Source organism: Hylobates moloch, unplaced genomic scaffold (assembly GCF_009828535.3).
Source record: "Hylobates moloch isolate HMO894 unplaced genomic scaffold, HMol_V3 SCAFFOLD_9, whole genome shotgun sequence".
In the NCBI taxonomy this organism is placed as follows: Eukaryota; Metazoa; Chordata; class Mammalia; order Primates; family Hylobatidae; genus Hylobates; species Hylobates moloch.
In genome coordinates this window covers 15,580,305-15,601,844 of record NW_026652284.1, presented here as the reverse complement: position 1 = coordinate 15,601,844, position 21,540 = coordinate 15,580,305, and the positions used below count along the sequence as shown (strand labels likewise).

At 43.6% G+C, this 21,540-nt stretch overlaps 1 protein-coding gene across 1 annotated transcript in view; it reads right to left on the bottom strand.

Annotated features, from left to right (window-relative positions):
• SDHB (succinate dehydrogenase complex iron sulfur subunit B) overlaps positions 1-21,540 on the bottom strand; it is a 37,004-nt gene that overhangs the window by 2,278 nt on the left and 13,186 nt on the right. The window contains exons 3-7 of the mRNA XM_032759066.2: positions 12,222-12,307; positions 7,782-7,918; positions 6,925-7,041; positions 2,915-3,016; positions 1,549-1,671 (exon numbers count right to left, since the gene is read on the bottom strand). Coding sequence (XP_032614957.1) covers positions 1,549-1,671; positions 2,915-3,016; positions 6,925-7,041; positions 7,782-7,918; positions 12,222-12,307 — 565 coding nt within the window. The remainder of the gene's footprint in view (positions 1-1,548; positions 1,672-2,914; positions 3,017-6,924; positions 7,042-7,781; positions 7,919-12,221; positions 12,308-21,540) is intronic.

The window sequence follows — 21,540 nt, the reverse complement described above, 5'->3', positions numbered from 1 at the left end:
TGAACCACACAGCCCTAGCCCTTCCCTGCCCACTGGGCAAGGCTGACTGGACCAGGGCTGACACCTGCTATGGTTTGAATGTGTCCCCAAAAGCTCATGTGTTGAAAACCTAATCCCCAATGCAACAGTATTGAGAGGTGGGACCTTTAAGAAGTGATTAGGTTATGAAGGCTCTGCCCTCACAAATGGATTGCCATTATCATAGGAGTAAGTCCCTGATAAAAGGATGAGTGTGGATTAGTCAGGTGTGGTGGTGTGTGCCTGTAGTCCCAGCTACTCAGGAGGTAGGAGGATCACTTAAGGCCAGCAGTTCCAGGCTGCAGCGAGCTATGATTTCGCCACTGCACCCCAGCCTGGGCAACTGAGTGAAACCCTGTCTTTAAAAAAAAAAAAGCAGATGAGAAGGGCCGGGCACAGTGGCTCACGCCTGTAATCCCGGCACTTTGGGAGGCCAAGGTGGGCGGATCACCTGAGGTCGGGAGTTCGAGACCAGCCTGACCAACATAGAGAAACCCTATCTCTATTAAAAATACAAAATTAGCCGGGCGTGAGTGGTGCATGCCTGTAATCCCAGCTACTCGGGAGGCTAAGGCAGGAGAATCGCTTGAACTCGGGAGGCGGAGGTTGTGGTGAGCTGAGATCGATCGTGCCATTGCACTCCAGCCTGGGCAACAAGAGCAAAACCCTGTCTCAAAAAAAAAAAAGGATGAGCTTGGGCTCCCTTTCTCTTGCCCTTCTGCCTTTTGCCATGGGGTAATACAGCATGAAGGTTCTTATTAGATGCCAGCACCAGCCTCTAGAGCTGTGTGTCAAATAAACTTCTTTATAAAATTCCCCAGTCTGAAATTCTGTGATAGTACCACAAAACAGACTGAGACAGAACCTGGCCAAAGGGCAGCCAGTCTGTAGCCAGCTGCGGCCTCTGATGTGCAGGCATGAGAAGGTGAGCTGGGCCAATGCGACACCCTCTCAGGAACCTGTGCTGAGAAGTGCTGGGAGGTAGGCGGGTGGCTGAAGCTGGAAGTGTGCTGGGACGCAAAATCCAGGCCAGAGTGAGCCAAAAGCAGCAGCAATTGCAGGCAGGAAGAGGAACGAAAGCCAGAGCTTTGAGTCGAAAAAACCTCCACAGAGCTGAAGGAAAGAACAGGCTGCTAGAGAGCAGAGCAGATTAGCAGCCGACATCGCGAGAAAGATGGAGAAGAAATGAAGTCCTCACGGCTGCCCACGTTCCGACGGCTTTCGGTTTCTGTTTCCTAGGAAGGTTGAACGCAGGTACCTGCTCATGGGTTCCTGTGCATCCTTAACTCCCACAATGTCCCTGTGTAGCCTACAAATAAAGCCTGCTCCTGAGGTGGCCCGAGTCAGTCTACTCCTTGCAACTAAGAGCCAAAGTAGCCCCTAGGCTCACACTGAAAGGACAGGCATATGCTGGTCCCTTTCCTTCTCAAATGACTAAGGTTGCTCTCTGCCAATCATCTCTTTGTGAGCACATGCTACTTCTGGCGTGTCAGCTCTGAGGCAGAGCTGAGGGTCACCAGCCCCATGTACCTTAGGACAGGTCCTTGTGCAGTTCATGATGGTGTGGCAGCGGTATAGAGAGAATGGGTCCTGCAGCTTGGCCAGGCGCTCCTCTGTGAAGTCGTCTCTGGAGTCAATCATCCAGCGATAGGCCTGGAAAACCAGGGACTGATTAGCTGAGCTGCCAATCAACAGGCCAGAGTGGCACCCTGGCTCAACTCAAAGCTCTGGGAGTGCAGAGGAAAGGGAATTCACTCAGCTTAGATGCCTCATCTCCACACTCTTTAATTCTTGTCCATCTTTCAAGGAAAGGTTCCCAACACTTGTAGCTTCACTTGATTAATGGTCCCTGCAAACCTTTGATCCATACTGCACCTGGTACCCGGGTGCTTAATTATACACACTGGGTATCATCTCCTAATTACTTCATGTTGCTCAATAGCTTCCTACCCAGCTTATAATTTGATGAAGGCAGGGACTGTATCATATAACTCTCTTATCTGTCTTCATGGCACTACCCATGCTGGACTTGCTGTCTCTGAGTAAAGGAATGATTTAACAGGCCTGTCTACTGATAGTATTTGTCCCAGTTAATGATTCTTTGAATTCACACGGCCCTCTCAGCAGCCTGAGATCAGCAGGCTGAAACGAATTAATCACATGACCATAGGCCTGCTCTAGCAGTTACTTAGAGGACCTCTATATCCCCAACTCAGAGCAGCTGGTAAAAGTGACAAGTATGAGTGTACTTCATTATTCAATCTTTAGGTGGCTGGGAATCAATATTGCTCATGTGGTCACACAAACCTGCAACTTCTCTTTTTGTGGGGAAAATGAGAAACAGAAGTTGGTTTTTGAGTTGCTTAGAGTCTATGAAAAGCACATATTAAAAAAAGCACAAGCTTTCTGGGAACAAAGACAGTGACTTTCTTTGCAGTGAACACCAATACTATTTTCTTTCTAAGCAACCCCTAAATCCAGGCTTTCATTAGCTGGGAAACAGCTTCCAATCTCATAGCTAGGCAGGTGCCCTTCAAAGACATTGCTTTAAACCCTGCTTGCTCACTACAAATCTTATGTTACAAATCCTATGAGAGGGACGGGGGGAGCCTCTGACCACCAGGCAAACGGAAATACATTTTAAACATCTGCAAGGCATGGTTTGCTCCCCCATGGGGTGACCCTCACTGCAGTGAAACAAAGGCAATTTGCAGACAAGGCCCCAGATTTACCGAAAGCAAGTGAATACAACGCAACCAATTACCCTGTTTGGGCTGGATGGCAATGAAGGAAACCAGGCCCCTCAGAATGGCTGGCTTACAGCAGTCTATTGTCCTCTTGGACTTCTGGATGCTTGAGTTTCAATTTCTCTTAAAGCAATTAAGGAGCACCTCACCTGCATAAGAACTGCAGGCCCCAGATATTTGTCTCCGTTCCACCAGTAGCTGGGGCAGCTGGTGCTACAGCAGGCACAGAGAATGCACTCGTAGAGCCCGTCCTGTATGGGGAGAAAGGAGAGGCAGGAGCTTGTGAAAGGAGAGACTCTGCTATGTCTTCAGCTGATTAAATGTGACCTTTGGGGTCAGTGCATGAACAAAGTGCCTACTTGCATGTGAATTTTCTTAGCAAAATCCAAGGGGTGATTTGCAGATATTTAGCAGATTAATAAAGATCTTGTGATCTTTATTACAGTGAAATGTAAACATCTGCCCAGGGTTCTTAAATCCACATATTGCACTTTCCCTTTAATAAACAAGAACCTCTCACTTGTCTAAAAAAGAAATAGAAAACAAGAGCACAAAAACAACTCCCATAAATTCCAGCTTCCTGGAATGTGGTCAAGAGGGGAGAGATTCAAAAGCCTGGGGGCTAAAGCAGCAGGAGTCTGTAGCTGCTTCTGCCCTGGGCTCAGCAGAAGGGCCCTCAGGTTTTCACTGGGAACATCAACATCGTCCCCAGTGACTGCCACTGCCAATCCTGACGGAGGCCCTGCACCTTACACGCTTTCCTTAACTGATCATCACAGTAATCCTGTGAGGTGACTCCAGCAAGTTCCACTTACAGGTAAGGAACCAAGGCGCGGAGAGTTAGGCCATGTGCCCAGGGATGTGCCACTATAGGCAGCAGAACCAGGATGTGGCCCCGGCAGTTGGCTCTGGCTTCCTGCACTTTCACACCTGCCATACTGGTCAATCTGCCCAACAAGTCCGAAACACAAACCGGACTTTCTGAGTTTGGAAACAACAGAAATGGATTAAAAACAGCAAAACGAAAGGGGCCCACTGACACCTGAAGTGACAGTTGAGAACAGATGAGACAGAACCGATGGTTGTGACTGAACCATGAGTCTTCAACCAAATCTATGTTATGTCCAGACGGCTGGTGGGAGTGTCAACTGGCAGCACTGGTCTAGAAGGCATAAGGTCACAGGATTAAGAGCCTTAAGAATAGTCATATTCTTTAACCCACTCCTAGAAAAATCTGTAATAAGAAATTAGAATGTTTTGGGCAGAACTTGAAGGATAAAGATGTTCATCTAGCCTTATTTCTAACAGTAAAAAATTGGAAACAATTTCATTGTCCAGCAATAGTGAAATGGTTTTATGGCGCATGGTGCATACATCTGAAGCAGTAGAAAGCAAAGTGTAAGTTAATGCTTATGAAGAATTTTAAGAACATGAAGAAAATGCTCACAATAACATAAGTGAAAAAAGCAGGATATAAAAGCATATTTACATTTTGATCCCAGCTACATAAAAATATAATGTAATAAACAAAAAACAAAGGAAACTATAAATATTAACAGAGATTATGTTTTGGTGGTGGAATTATAAATTCTTTTTTTTTTTTTGAGACAGGGTCTTGCTGTGTGCCCCTGGCTGGCGTGCAGTGGCACAATCACAGTTCACTGCAGCCTGGAACTCTTGTGCTCAAGCAATCCTCCCATCTCAGCCTCTTGAGTAGGTGGGACTATAGGTGCACACCACCATGCCTGGCTAAGTTTTAAAGTTTTTGTAGAGACAGGGTCGCCCTATGTTCCCCAGGCTGAAAATTATAGCTTATTTAAAAAATGATGGAGCCTCTCTGAACCTATTTTGGTTTGGGGGCTGCCCAGTCAAAAATAAATACATACATAAATTTCTCCACATTTTCCAATTATGTATTAAGTTCAGCATACTAATTTAAGGAAGCCAAAAAATGTTAAATGTTTGGTATGTAAATGAGTAAATTTCTATTACAGGTTGGGCATCCCAAATCTGAAAATCTGAAATCCAAAATGTTCCAAAATCTGAAACTTTTTGAGCACCAATATGCTGCTCAAAGGAAATGTTCACTGGAGCATGGATTTCAGATTTCGGATTTGGGGTGCTCAACTGGTAAGTGTAAGGCAAATATTCCAAAATCTGAAAACATCTGAAACCCCAAACACTGAAACCCAAGCATTTAGGATAAGGAATACTCAACTTGTATCTAGAAAACCAAACATGCTCAGGGGAACTCTTCAATCCCTAATAATACCACATCAAGGAGATGTTCACTAGGTACGCACCAGCCTTGCCTAGGAATGCAAGAGGACTCGTTGAGCCAGAGGGCCCGGTTCAGCCTGGACTCTGGGATACACGAGACTCTGGGAGGTAGAAACTGAGGGGCAGAGCTGCAGTCTGAGAAGAGCAGCTCTGAAGTCTTGTCCCAGGCTTACTCTGACTTGCAGGCCACTGTGCTGACCCTCACTATCTTGATGGTGACAGACTGGGCACACTTACTAGGACTCCCTTTTTTTTTTTTTTTGAGACGGAGTCTTGCTCTGTTGCCCAGGCTGAAGTGCAGTGGCACAATCTTGGCTCACTGAAACCTCCACCTCCCAGGCTCAAGAGATTCTCCTGCCTTGGCCTCCTGAGTAGCTGGGATTATAGGTGTGAGCCACCATACTCAGCTAATTTTTGTATTTTCAGTAAAGATGGGGTTTTATCACATTGGCCAGGCTGGTCTCGAACTCCTGACCTCAAGTGATCTGCCCACCTTGGTCTCCCTAAGTGCTGGGATTACAGATGAGCCACTGCACCTGGCCGGACTCCCCTTTCTTAACGTTTTATGGGCAACAGGAGAGGATGCTAAATATTTACCAAGTCTTTTTTTTTTTTTTTTGAGACGGAGTCTCGCTCTGTCGCCCAGGCTGGAGTGCAGTGGCACGATCTCGGCTCACTGCAAGCTCCACCTCCCGAGTTCACGCCATTCTCCTGCCTCAGCCTCCCCAGTAGCTGGGACTACAGGCACCCGCCACCACGCCCGGCTAATTTTTTTTTGTATTTTTAGTAGAGATGGGGTTTCACTGTGTTAGCCAGGGTGGTCTCGATCTCCTGACCTCGTGATCCGCCTGCCTCAGCCTCCCAAAGTGCTGGGATTACAGGCATGAGCCACCGTGCCCGGCGATACTTTTCATATATTCATATATATGTATATGTTTTAGAGACAAAGTCTCGCTATGTTGCCCAGGTTGGCCTCAAACTCTCAAACTCCTGGGCTCAGGTGATCGTCCTACCTCAGCCTCCTGAGTAGCTGGGACTATCAGCATGTGCCACTGCATCTGGCCTTTTTAAAAATCTATATATATTTTTACAGTATTTACATAACTAATATTTATTGATAAAATAACATGCGCCAGGGCCTAGGGATCCAGAAAGGAAGAAGACACAGCCGTTGCCCTTAGCCCTGTGCAGGAATGCAGGTGGGGCTCTGTCTCCATTTGGTCCCCTTCCTACCTCATGTCCACAAGTATGCAGGGAGTATGCAAATCAGAGAAGACTTCTTCGCAGAGGAGTAAAAGTAGTGTAAAAGAAAGACTGAAAACTTGATAATGATGCCTCTGCTTTAAGATTTTATAGCTTGTACACAGGAATGGCAACTCCCAGAGAGTGAGCAGGCCAGGAATAATCCCACCCCACAGATCACCAGAAGTATGGTGTCAGGAAAGAACATCGATGACTCTGTTTTGCCATTAACATTTCCCTCCCATTTGTAGAGCAGGATGGTGGTAGTTACAACTGGCCAGCATATGTGTTTCATTTTGCCCCCAGTGAGGGAACAGTTCTGACTTAGTGGTCACCTTTTAAAGCCCAGGCAATTTACATACTGGTTTCTTTTGAAAAAGATGGACTAGCAACACAGCAATCACCCGCCCCTGCAGGCGGGGCACAGGGCTCTAGCTCCTTGGTCCACTCTGGGCCATTCATGGGTTCACACTACTCCCCCGGCCCTAAGAGGATAAGTGCCCCACCCTCGCGCCAGTTCCTCTCCAGAATACACTAAATGGCTTGCATCAGCTTATGTTCCCTGCCAAGCCACACTCCTGGCAAACATCTTTGCAATAAATTCTTCAAATTGAAACAATAAATAGGGACTAATGACCAGTTTCTCACGCTCTTCTATGGACTGCAGATACTGCTGCTTGCCTTCCTGAGATTCATCCTTCTTCTTCAAATAAGGCTCAATGGATTTGTACTGTGCATAGAAGTTGCTCAAATCCTGTGGTTAAGAGGAAGAAGAAGAAGAAAAAAAGGATCAGATTCCATCATCACCTCAGCTTTATTTACCCCATTTCTTGGACACTGGCTACTCGTCCACTCTATGCCAGGCAGAAGCCAGACTCTCTTCCTTTGTCATGAATATACGCAAAGATTACAAAGGAAAAATGGTCACAATGTTACGCATGGTTAGGAAACCTCTCCCTCACCTACCTGGGAAACCTGCCAGTCCCACAGTCCTTTCTGCCCTTGAAAACACCACGTCAGCAAAGGTGGTCAAATATAGGGAGGCAGAAATTAAAGTAGAACTCATAAACAGCTGTTGCTTTCCCAACTGGTATTTTCCACATGAATTCTTTGTAGTTATGGCCAAATTATTCATTTCTGGGAATGTTCCAACTCTAAAATTCTGTGCCCCATTATTCTCAACCAAACCTCACCAAATGAGCTGCTGGAGGATTTTCTAGGCGTTTATCTTCTGCCATTCAAATTCTTTAATTAAACTCTGGCCACACTGTCTCAGATCTGGGGATTTTCCTAATCTCTCAGTGACACTGTGGTCCTCCTCTTGCCATAATAGAGGAAACAGTCCCATCTATTTACTATCTGACTAGAAGAGGAGCCTTAAATACTCAAACAAATCCTGCCCTGAAAAACTAACAGCGTAACACACATAGCACTGCCCCCCCATGCAAACAAAAACAAAAACAAAACCAAAACCAGAGAGATCCAGAAACTCACGGGAACAAGATCCTTTATCACATACATGTGTGGAAGAGGGTAGATTTTTGAGACCTTATTGAGGTTGGTGTCAATCTTTCGGGTGCAAGCTAGAGTGTTGCCTCCATTGATGTTCATTGCACAAGAGCCACAGATGCCTGAAAGAGACACACGTTTAACACATTCTCACCCATATCCGGAATCAGTCCTGCCCCAAATACTTTCTTCTGGATCCTCCTTGCTGTGCCATCAGGGGCAGCACTGACATGGAACATGCCTCTGACAGAGGTGCCTGTGGCCTTTTCTCCCTTCCCTCCTTCTTCCTGCCTCGAATGTGGTTCTAATGGCTTGAGTTCCAAAAACCACTCTATGACCATGTGGCAACCTTGAGGTTAGAAGCTACATGCCAAGGATGGCACTGGAGGAGGCCAGGGGCCTGGGTGCCGCTGGCACCATGGAGTTTCCACAGCAGTTCTAGCTCCATGTGTCACGTGTTTTGAGAGAAAAATCAGCCTTTTTTTTTTTTTTTTTTTTTTTTTTGAAGAAACGGTCTCACTCTGTCACCCAGGCTGGAGTGTAGTGGTGCAATCACAGCTCACTGCAGCCCTCAACCCCTGAGCTCAAGTGATCCTCCCACCTCAGCCTCCCAAGTAGCTGGGACTACAGAAGTAGCCCACCACACCCAGCTAATTTTCTGGTATTTTTTGTAGAGACAGGGTTTTGTTATGTTGCCCAGGCTGGGCTTGAACTGCTGGGCTCAAGCAATCTGCCTGTCTTGGCCTCCTGAAGCACTGGGATTACAGGTGTGGGCCACCACACACCCGTCAAGCCTATTTTTCTTTTTCTTTGAGATTGAGTTTTGCTCTTGTTGCCCAGGCTGGAGTGCAATGCCCCAATCTTGGCTCACCGCAACCTCCGCCTCCCCAGTTCAAGTGATTCTCCTGCCTCAGCCTCCCGAGTAGGGGTGGGTGTGGTGGCTCACACCTGGAAGCCTAGGTTTTTTAAAGCCACTGTTATTTGAACACAAATCTAACAGATACAATATCCAAAAGTAAAGTAAATCAACATTGTCTTGGTCATCTTAAGGTTGAGGTGACCTGGATACAGATTATCAAGAGATAGCACTTCTTTTTTTTCTTGGCTGAGTCTTGCTCTGTCACCCAGGCTGAAGTGCAGTGGTGGAGTCACAGCTCACTGTAGCTCACTTTAGCCTCAAACTTCTGGGCTCAAGAGATCCTCCCACCACAGCCTCCTGAGTAGCTGGGACTACAGGCACATGCCGCCATGCCCGGCGAATTCAAAAAAAGTTTTTGTAGGTTGGGTGAAGTGGCTCACACCTGGAATCCCAGCACTTTGGGAGGCTGAGGTGGGCAGATCACTTGAGGTCAGGAGTTCGAGACCAGCTTGGCCAACATGGTACAACCCTGTCTCTACTAAAAATATAAGTCGTGGCGGGGGCCTCTAATCCCAGCTACTCGGGAGGGTGAGGCGGGAGAATCATTTGAACTGAGGAGAAGAAGGTTGCAGTGAGCAGAGATTGTGCCACTGCACTCCAGCCTGGGTGACAGAGCAAGACTCCATCTCAAAAAAAAAAAAGAAAAAAATAATTTTTTTTTGTAGAGCAGGGGTCTCACTATATTGCCCAGGCTGGTCTCTAACTCACAGCCTCAAGTAATCCTTCTGCCTTTGCCTCACACTGTGTTGGGATTACAGGCCTGAGCCACCACACTTGACAGAGGTAAGGCTTCTTCTATTGTCTTCAAAAAATAAGCAGCATAGTATCCTGGGGCTATGAAACCTACAAAAGCTGACTCAGCATGGACTTTCCAAAGAGGAGAAGAATGAACTAATGTGAAACTGAGGCAAAGCAAAGCAAACTAAACAAAAAACTTGCTGACATGAGAATTTTCTTAGCCTGGACCTACTTCCTGTATATGGAAATTTCCTGGGTATTTTGGAATTTAAAAATGATTATGTACTTTAAACCTCTAGTGACAGTCCTCTGAAGCTGTTTTTTGAAGATCATTAGGTCAGAGAAACCTGATTGCTTGAGAAAGTTGCACTGGTTATCTTTTTTTTTTTTTTTTTTTTTTTTAAGATGGAGTCTCGCTCTGTCGCCCAGGCTGGAGTGCAGTGGCATGATCTTGGCTTACTGCAACCTCTGCCTCCCGGGTTCAAGTGATTCTCCTGCCTCAGCCTCCTGAGTAGCTGCGATTATAGGCGCCTGCCACCACACCTGGCTCATTTTTGTATTTTTAGTAGAGACGGGGTTTTACCATGTTGGTCAGGCTGGTCTTGAACTCTAACCTTGTGATCTGCCCGCCTCGGTCTCCCAATGCCTGCCTTCACCTTGTTTTTTTTTTTTTTTTTTAATGGAAAGGGAGTCTATGTTTCCCAGGCTGGTCTCAAACTCCTAGCCTCAAGCTAGCCTACCACCTAGACCTCCCAAAGTACTGGGATCACAGGCGTGAGCCACTGCGCCAGTCAGTTATCACTTTCATAAGACTAGAAAAGACAGTAAGACTCTCTCCTTCTCCTGTAAATCTTAGAAAGAGTGTAAGGGAACCCAAAGATGTGTCTTAAGCAAATACTCCTAGAGTTCCCCCAAGAGACTGGATATAAATTATCAATACATTTATGTATACCTGGCATCCAACTAGAGCAGTTTGCTTTTACAAGAAATGGCATAAAAATTAAAAAAAAAATCCAATGACCTTTCTCTCAAAAAGGCTTCCTGGGAATTCTCTTACAAGATGGGAATTAAAAAAAAAATAAGAAAAACAAGATGGGAATAAAAAGGAGTAGCAATTGATACAATTCTGCTTTATTTTTTTTAGTCCAGATGGGTCACACCTTATGTTCTTGGCTCTGAAAGAGTCCTACAGGGAAAGGTTACTGAAAAGCATCTACCTTTCCTGTGTTGCCAGGACTTAATGGGGAACGCTGCTGTTTAACTGCCGCACAATGTTCCCTGAACAGCAGGACTCAGCCGAACTATCATAATATCCATCAGCATTTGCAACGCTAAATAAGATTAGCTGAATCAAAACAGATGTCTTAAAAGACTTGAAATGCTTGAAACGCACAGCTGAACAGATAAAAAGCAATAGGCCGGTATCAATACTGCCTTTTCCTTTTTTTTTTAAGTTTTTTTTTTAGAAAAAAGCTCAGTGTCCTCACAGAACCAAGCTACTCTCTGCTTTTGTTTTATCCCAGGTGTTCCAAGCCAAGTCAGTGCCTGAGAGAGCAGATCTGGAGTCTGGAGTCTGACAGCTTTGGCTGACTCCTGGCTCTCAAGTCACTCTCTCTGTGTCCTTGTGAAAGTCCGTTACCCTCTCTGGGCCTCACCTTTAAATTGAAGGTAGATAATAAGCACGGTCATCTACCTCATGTCCAGTGCACAGAACAGAGCCGGGCACACGGTCTGGCTCCACGGACATCAGGCCAGTCGGTCTTCACTGCACCCCGTGCAATTTTTGCTACACCTGAGAACCACCTGAATCAACTTTCTTTAAAGTATCTCTTGAGTTTTCTTTAACTTGTTTTGCTTAAATTCACATTAAAAAACCACTTATATCCCTATTATACCATCATTAGTAATTATATTTTTCTTTTTTTTGGGACTATCTCACTCTATTGCCCAGGCTGGAGTGCAATGGCGTGATCTTGGCTCCCTGCAAACTCCACCTCCCGGGTTCCTGCCTCAGCCTCCCGAGTACCTGGGATTACAGGCACCTGCTATCACGCCCGGCTAATTTTTTGTATTTTTAGTAGAGACAAGGTTTCACCATGTTGGCCAGGTTGGTCTCGAACTCCTGACCCCAGGTGATCCACCCACCTCGGCCTCCCAAAATGCTGGGATTACAGGTGTGAGCCACCGCAACCAGCAGTAATTATATTTTTCTAATACAGAAAATGAATACATTGCTATTGATGTAGAAAATGTTAGTCTGCACACTGCTTCAAATGGGCTCATGTGGCACCAGCAGCACAAGTAACCACATGCTGAGGGAGACACTGTACCAACCAATCCAGAACACAGCTACCAAGGACATGTCATACTGGGAGCTGAGGGAGACTCGCACATCTCCCCTGCTGGACAAGCAGAAGTGCCAGACAGAAACTCTCCACTGCTCCCTTAATAAAAGAGCTCAGCAGCACAGAAGGTGCCAGCCAGCAGGTCCTAGCTAGGCCTTGAGGTGTGGAGCAGCTCACAGGGACCACCAGATGCAGTAACCACAGGATAGAATGCTCCTGAAGGAAAGTAAACTCAGAAACCAGAACTTGCACCATGGTTAGAATTTTGGATGCATTTACCCAAGAAAAGGAATTAGATTGCACAGCAAGTTCACCTAGCAGAGAGCTGCAGCTGTTTTCCAGATGTCTCTATCAGCTTTGGCCAGCCCAAGCCTCTTTGGAAGACCACAAGTATCTGGAGCCCAACAGGAATGAAATGCTCACCTTCTCTGCATGATCTTCGGAAGGTCAAAGTAGAGTCAACTTCATTCTTAATTTTGATTAAAGCATCCAATACCATGGGGCCACATCTAACAAAGAAAAACATCCAGTGGTATTTATGTAAAGTTCAACCTCCCTACACTTTATCATAATATAATCGGAAACACCTGGATATATTAGCTTATCCATTTGGCCTTCTCAGGCCACCTTCGGAATTTGTTCTGTAGTTTTGTTTTTGCAGATTCTTACACATTTTAAGTACTGCACAGTTCTATTTTGATGATCACAGTGTAAACACATTTCTAGGAAATGGAAACCTACAGTAGTAGTAGACAAGTATGACACAACTTCCATACAGTGGCCAAGTTTTTGTTTTTTACTTCTGAAGCTCCCTGCAAAGTTTTTCCAAATAATTTATTTCAGATTTTAGTTTGATTTTTAGGATTTAGACAATAGCTTTAAATAGTAATTAATAATATATAACCATAACAGAAGACATAGTACAGAGAATAAAAGACACCCAATCACTCACAGTCCCCCAATCAAATCACTGTGAGCCTCCTAGAACATACAAGGGCAGTGGCATGGTACTAAGCGGAGCATCCCTGGGCGTGGGACCTGGAGTGCCGGCCTGGCAGCCAAGAGCCTGGTCTGCACCCTGGCTGAGCCACTTACCAGCTTACAGGCAAATGATTTAATTTCTGCCTAGGCATTTAATCCACTGAGTGCAGAAAGCAGCACTCGCATCCCACAGGATTGCTGGAGGTGAGTTAATACACACGAGATCTTTACAGCAGCATCTGACATATAAATCATAGTTTAACTATAATAATCATCATGCAGAAACTGTGATTCTATGGAAATTACTCTCTGAACCTCAGTTTATCTGTAGAGTTAATATTTACACCACAGGGTTATTGTGAAAATTACATAAAAATATGTAAATCCTAAATCCTAAAAATCAAATTACATAAAAATGTAATTTTTACATAAAAATATGTAATTTTACATAAAAATATGTAATTTTCATAGTACCTGGCATACAGTAAGTGCTCCACAAATCTATTTTCTGGTTGCCACCCTGCCCCCATTCCACTCAGTAATTTTCTATGCATGAGATTAAAAATATATTTAAAAATATGCCATTTCCTTTAGTATTATCTGTATTTCTTTTTTTTTTTTTTCTTGAGACGGGGTCTTGCTCTGTTGCCCAGGCTGGACTGCAGTGGCACGATCTCAGATCTGTAACCTCCGCATCCAAGCCTTAAGAGATCCTCCTGCCTCAGCCCCCCAGTAGCTGGGACTATAGGTGTGTGCCACCACATCCAGCTTAATTTTTGTATTTTTCTGTAGAGATGGGATTTCGCCATGTTGCCCAGGCTGGTCTCCAACTCCTGGACTCGAGTGATCCTCCTGCCTTGGATTTTCAAAGTGTTGGGATTATGGGTGTGAGACAATGGCGTGATCTCGGCTCACTGCAACCTCTGCCTTCCAGGTTCAAGCGATTCTCCTGCCTCAGCCTCCTGAGTAGCTGGGATTACAGGTGCATGCCACCACACCCGGCTAATTTTTGTATTTTTAGTAGAGATGGGTTTTCTCATGTTGGCCAGGCTGGTCTCGAACTCCTGACCTCAAGTGATCCACCTGCCTCAGCCTTCCCAAATGCTGGGATTACAGGTGTGGGCCACTGCGTCCGGCCCATTATCTGTATTTGTATCAGCAATATATAGACATCCTTTCTGCTGGACCTCTGCTAACACTGGGAATTGGAAGCTTTAAAAACCTTTGCTATTCTGATACTGGAGAAGTGTTATTGTTTTCAGTGTTTTAAACTGAGATTTCTGAATACTGCATAGACTGAATGTTTGTCATAAATTTACTGATTTTTCTTTATTTCCCCATTATTTATTGAACATTTACTCTGCCAGGTTCTGTTCTAGATGCTGGGGATGTACCAGAGAATAAAAGGGACGAATACCACCTGACCGCACAAAGCTCTGTTCCAGAGGACTCATTCTAGAGACTCAGTCTGTCCACATTCTTTGCCTCTGTTTACCAGGGTGTTGGAAATTCTTTTTCATGATCTGAGGCTCTCATATATTATATCTGTTGCTATTTCTGCTTCCTCCCTCACTGCCAATAGTAATTTGCTATTTGACTTCTAATTTTGGTAACAGAATTTTAAACATACATGAGTTAAATGTTTACGTTAATAAAGGTGGCCATTTTTTCTTTTATAACATTAGCTATCACTTTTAAGCCTAAACAGACCACTGCCCTTCCTGAGGTCTGATAAATACATTTTTTTCTACTTAAAAAAAATTTTAAGTTACTCCCCTAAAACTGCAAAAACTGTATCAGTTGTCCCAAATCACTGACTAAATCCTCTTTTGCTTCTAATTTGTAATACCTTTCTCCCATATTTAATACTGGGACCTTAGATAAAATTAAGTCTGTTTTATTGCTACATTTTTATTCTAATGATCTGCCTGTTCTTGTCCTAGCATATTTTAAATGACAATAACGTCTTTGTTTTTTTTTTACATTACAAAGGCTAATATTTGCAGCTTATAAAAATTTCAAATTGGCCAGGTGGGTGGCTCATGCCTGTAATCCCAGCACTTTGGGAGGCCTTGGCGGGTGGATCATGAGGTCAGGAGATTGAGACCATCCTGGCTAACGTGGTGAAATCCTGTCTCTACTAAAAATACAAAAAATTAGCCAGGCATGGTGGCACGTGCCTGTAGTCCCAATTACTTGGGAGGCTGAAGCGGGAGAATTGCTTGAACCCGGGAGGCGGAGGTTGCAGTGAGCCGAGACTGCACCACCGCACTCCAGCCTGGGAGATAGAGCGAGACTGTCTCAAAAAAAAAAAAAAAAAAAAAAAAAAATTCACATTAAAGTTAAAAAGTAATCCTGCAGATCATACTGGGACAGAGAAAAATATTAAAAAGTCAAAGTCCTCTCTTTAAGCTGTTTCATGCTAAGTTTCATAATAGGTAGGGCTCATTAAAGAGTACAACATAAATTTTCTCAGATTTTACATTTCTATCAGAATTTTAGAATCAACTTGTCAACTTCTGCAGAAAAGGCAGGTGGGATTTTGATGGGGACTGCAATGAATCTGGAAATCAATTTGGAGACCACTGCCTCCTTAACAACATTAAGTCTTCCAACCCCCAAACAGGGCATGTCTTTCCATTTATTTATGTCTTCTCAAATTTCTTTCAACAATGTTTTACAGTTTTCAGCATATAAGTCGGGCCGGGCGCGGTGGCTCACGCCTGTAATCCCAGCACTTTGGGAGGCCGAGGCGGGCGGATCACGAGGTCAGGAGATCGAGACCATCCTGGCTAACACAGTGAAACCCTGTCTCTACTAAAAATACAAAAAATTAGCCGGGCGAGGTGGCGGGCGCCTGTAGTCCCAGCTGCTCAGGAGGCTGAGACAGGAGAATGGCGTGAACCCCGGGGGGCGGAGCCTGCAGTGAGCCGAGATCGCGCCACTGCACTCCAGCCTGGGCGACAGCGATACTCTGTCTCAAAAAAAAAAAAATAAGTCTTTTACTTATTTGTTTTTTGAGACAGGATCTCACTCTGTCGCCCAGGCTGGAGTGCAGTGTTGTGATCACAGCTCACTGCAGGTTCGACCTCCCAGGCTCAAGCGATTCTCCCACCTCAGCCTCTGAGTAGCTGGGACTATAGGCGCAGGTCATCACGCCCAGCTAACTTTTTTTGTAGAGATGGGGTTTTGTCTTGTTGCCCATATAATTTGTTCCTAAGAATTTCTTTTTTGATGCTGTTATATGGAAAACAGTTTTTAAATTTCATTTTAGGATTGTTCATTGCTAGCGTATAGAAATCCAATTTTTGTTTTTTTAACAGTACTGACAGAGGCTTTTTTTCTAGGTAAGCAGGGTTTTACATATATAAATATAAATATATAAAAATACGAATAAATATAAATATATATATAAATACATATGTATACACACACACACACATTTTTTCTGTAGAGACTAAGTCTTGCTATTGTTGCCCAGGCTGGTCTCAAACTCCTGGCCTCAAGCAATCCTCCTGCCTTGGCCTCACAAAGAAAGTGCTGGTATTACAAGTGTGAGCCACAATGCCTAGCCTAGAAAAATACATTTATCTGCTAATATCTGCTACACGTCAGTATTTTCAGAAAAAGAATTCTGCTGTGGTGAAAATGAAAGAATACAGCTATGTTTTTTGTGTGTGTATACATAGCTACAAAGTAGGGTTTCAGAGTCGGATTAGAAGGAAATAGAACTATAATTAAAACATGGTACAATATAAAATGAGGACAGACAGACACAGGTTGAAATAAACATGGACAAATTATGTATAATAAAAAACTAAACTATGTTTGATTTCTGTATACCAGTTTTGTGTCCTGCAACCTTGCTGAATTGTTCATTAGTTCTAATAGTTCCTGGGGGGCAATGTCTTTTATGTATACATATATAAATTTTTTTTTTTTTTTTTTTTGAGACAGGGTCTCCCTCTGTTGCCCAGGCTGGAATGTAGGGCATGGAATCATGGCTCACTGGACCTCCTGGGTTCAAGTGATCCTCCCACCCCACCCTCCCAAGTAGCTCGGACTAGAGGAGTGTGCCACCACACCTCGCAAATTTTTTGAGACACAGTCTTGCTCTGTCGCCCAGGCTGGAGTGCAGTGGCGTGATCTTGGCTCACTGCAACCTGTGCCACCCAGGTTCAAGCAATTCTTGTGCCTTAGCCTTCCAAGAAGCTGGGATTACAGGTGTGTGCTACCATGCCCAGCTAATTTTTGTATTTTTAGTAGAGACAGGGTTTTGCCATGTTGTCTAGGGTGGTCTTGAACTCCTGGACTCAAGCCATCTGCCTGCTTTGGCCTCTCAAAGTGTTGGGATTACAGGCGTGAGCCATCGCACCCAGCCTGGCTAATTTTTTGTTTGCTTTTTTGTAGAGATGGGGGTCTCATTTCGTTGCCCAGGCTGGTCTCCAACTCCTGGGCTCAAGCAATTCTCCTGCTTCAGGCCAGGCACAGTGGCTCACACCTGCAATCCCAGCACTTTGGGTGGCCGAAGTGGGCAGATCACCTGAGGTCAGGAGTTCGAGACCAGCCTGACCAACATGGAGAAAATCCATCTCCAACAAAAATACAAAAAAATTAGCTGGGCGTAGTGGCAGGCACCTGTAATCCCAGCTACTTGGGAAGCTGAGACAGGAGAATTGCTTGAATCTGGGAGGTGGAGGTTGCAGTGAGCCGAGATTGTGCCATTGCACTCCAGCCTAGGCAACAAGAGCGAAAAGTCTGTCTCAAAAAAAAAAAAAAAAAATTCTCCTGCTTCAGCCTTCCAAAATGCTGGGATTACAAGCACAAGCCACTGCGCCTGCCCAAGGTTTTGTGTAAAAGATTATGTTATCTATGAGAGACAGTTTTACTTCTTCTTTCCAATTTCCTTTTCTTTCTTTTTCTTGCCCAATTTCCCTGGCTAAGCCTCCAGTAAAATTTTGAATGGCTGATGTTAGTATAAATAGAATTACCTGTAGCCACTGAAATACACACACACAAAAGTAGTATTTTGCATACTGACCTTACATCTTGCAGCCTTGCTAAATTTACTTATTCTTTTAGTTTTGTAGACTCCCTGAAATTTTCTATATAAACAATCATGTTGCCTGTGACTAGAGTTAGTTTAATTTCTTCCTTTCCAAGCTTACATATGCCTTCTACTTCTTTTACTTGCCTTTGATAGACTGGCTAGAACCTTCAGTACAACATTGAACTCAAATACAGAGTCAACCTTCCTTGTTCCTGATCTTATAGGGAGTGTTCAGTATCTCACAATAGAGTATGCTATTAGCTGTGATTTTCACAGTCTTCATCTGGCTGAGGAAGTTCCCTTCTTTTCCTATTAGCAGTTATTATTATTTAAGTAAAATTAGGACTATTCCTTTTAATTCAAATTCCTTATAAATTTTATTTATTCTGTTAAAATATACACGCTGTGAAAATTATTTAACCCATTATCATTTTTAAAAATCATGAATGAGTGTTGAATCTTGCCAAATGTTTTTCTGCATATATTAAAGCAATCAAATGGGTTTTCCCGCTTTATTCTGTTAATATGGTAAATCACATTGATTTTCAAATGTATTTCTTTATTTTTTCTTGCGCTTTTTCTTCCACTTAAAACAGCATATGGTTGGGTTTTGCTTTTTTAAAAAAAATCTATTCTGACACTGTTGTTGGCTTTTTAACTGGGAGTATTTAATGGTTTTTACATTTAATATAGTTACTGATGTGGCTGGATTTAGGTCTATCATTTTACTATTTGTTCCATCATTTTGCTGCTGTTCTCTTCTTCTTTTCTTATTCTAAGTAATATTTTTAGACTAAGTAAGTATTTTTAGAAATCAGTTTTAATTTATATATTGGCTTTTTAGCTATATCTCTTTGCATTTAAAAAAAATAATTACTCTTGGCTGGGCATGGTGGCTCACACCTGTAATCCTAGCACTTTGGGAAGTTGATGCAGGAGGACTGCTTGAGCCCAGGAGACCAGTGTGGGCAACATAGTGAAACCCTGTCTCTACAAAAAAAAAAAAAAAAAAAAATTGGCCAGGCATAGTGGTACATGCCTGTAGTCCCAGGTACACGGGAGGCTGAGGTGGGAGGATTGCTTGAGCCTAGGAGGTCTCAGGGAGGGAGGATTGCTTGGTTGAGCCTGGGAGGGTGTAGTGAGCCATGATTGTGCTACTGCCTTCCAGCCTGGATGACAGAGTGAGGCCCTGTCTCAGAAGAAAAAAAAAAGTTACTCTAGAATTATACTTTACATAATTTACATCTTTAACTTTTTATACCTATTTAGAGTTACTATTGTGCAACTTTATGTAATGCAAGAATCCTGCTACATTATTATAGGTCTATTTACCTGCTGTTCCCAGCCCCTACGCTATAGTTATCATATGCATTACATCTATGTGAATTATATATTATAGAATACAATATAATAACTTTGCTTTAAACAGTCATATTAATTTTAACAAAATTAAGAGGAAAAATCCTTTCATATCTACCATGTCCAGTGCTCTTTGTTCCTTTTCTAAGAGCCAAGTTTCCATCTGGTATTATTTTTCCTCAGCCTGACTAACTTCCTATAGCATTTCATGTAGTACTGGTCTTCTGGCCATGAATTCTTTTCTTTTCTGTTTATCTGAAAATGTTTTTATTTCATAATAATCTTGAAGAATCTTTTTTTCTGAACGTGGAATTCCAGGCTGACAATTTTTCTTTTAGTACTTTAAAGACGGTATTTCACTGTCTCTTGGCCTTTAGTTTCTGATGAGAAGTCAGCAATGTTTCACATGGTTTTCTTGTATGTAACATGTTGTTTTTCTCCAGCTGCTTTCAAGATTTTCTCCTATTTTTGGTCGTCAGCAACTTGACTTCATGGAACAGGGCATAGTTTTATTTTTATTTACCTAGTTGGGGTTCACTAAGCTTCTTGGATACGTAAATTATGTCTTTCATGGGCTCAGGAAATTCTTGGCTATGAGTTCTTCAAATAGATATTTATTTTGCCTTTTCTTTCTCTCCATTTTTTCTGGAAGTCCAATTACATGTGTGTTAGATCCATCCATCCACTCACCCATCCATGGTCTTACTCTATTGCCCAGGTTGGAGTACAGTGGCACAATTATAGCTCATAGCAGCCTCAACTTCCTAAGCTCAAGCTATCTTCCTGCTTCAGCATCCCAAGTAGCTAGGACTACAGGTATGTGCCACCATGCCTGGCTAATTTTTCAAAGAAAAAATTTTTTTGGTAGAGACAAGGTCTCACAGGTTCCCCAAGTTGGTCTTGGACTCCTGGCCTCAAGTGATCCTTCTGCCTCAGCTTCCCAAAGTGCTGGGATTACAGACATGAGCCACCATGCCTGCCCTAGACCTTTTGATGCTGTTCCATAGATCACAGGAGCGCTTTCCCTTTTCAAAAATCTTTCTCTTAAGAACAGATGATTTTGGCCAGGCATGGTGGCTCACATCTGGAATCCCAACACTTTGGGAGGCCGGGGCGGGCGGATCACTTGAGGTCAGGAGTTCAAGACCAGCCTGCCAACATGGCAAAACCTTGTCTTTACTAAAAATACAACAAATTAGCTGGGCGTGGTGGTGCACGTCTATAATCCCAGCTACTCAGGAGGCTGAGGTGGGAGAATCGCTTGAGCCTGGAAGGCAGAGGTTGCAGTGAGCCAAGATTGTGCCACTGCACTCCAGCCTGGGTGACAGAGCAAGACTCCGTCTCAAGAAACAAACAAACAAACAACAACAAAAAACTAGATAATTTCTATTAATATTTTTAAGTTTGCTGATTCTTATTGCCATTTCCAATCTGCTGTTAAGGCCATCCGGTAAATTTTCCTTTTCAAATATTGTATTTTTCAGTACTAGATTTTCCATTTGGCTTTTCAATAGTTTCTACTTCTCTACTGAAATTTCCTATTTCATTATGAGCATAATTTCCTTCATCTATGAGGAAATTTAAAAATTCTTTAAATTCCACTGGGCGCGGTGGCTCATGCCTGTAATCACAGCACTTTGGGAGGCTGAGGTGGGTAGATCACCTGAGGCCAGGAGATCAAGACCAGCCTGGCCAACATGGCGAAACCCCAACTCTACTACAAAAATTAGACAGGTGTGTGACGCGCGCCTGTAGTCCCAGCTACTCAGGAGGCTGAGGCAATGGAATCACTTGAACTCGGGAGGCGGAGGTTGCAATGAGCCAAGATCGCACCACTGTACTCCAGTCCAGGTGACAGAGTGAAACTCAGACTCAAAATAAAAAAATAAAAAATAAGAAAAAAGAAAAATTAATATGCTGTAGAGAATCTGGATTGCATTATGTTTTTCTGAAAAGTGTGGATTTTAAAATTTTACACAGGCAATTAATATGGCTGAATGCAAGATTTGGGCAGAGTTCATGAACAGCATTTAGTGCTCCTCCTCTGCGTTTCTCTTCTTTCCAGGCTTTCCCCCTCATTTCCTAGTGGTTGTGGAAGGCACAAAATGTATCTTCTGGTTATTCAAGCTAAGATTTTTTTTCTTTTTTTTTTGAGACAGAGTCTCACTCTGTTGCCCAGGCTGGAGTGCAGTGGTGTGATCTTGGCTCACTGCAACCTCCGCCTCCCACATTCAAGTGATTCTCCCCCATTAGCCTCCCAAGTGGCTGGGATTACAGGCATGTGCCACCATGCTTGGCTAATTTTCGTATTTTTAGTAGAGATGGGATTTCACCACGTTGGCCTGCTTTGGC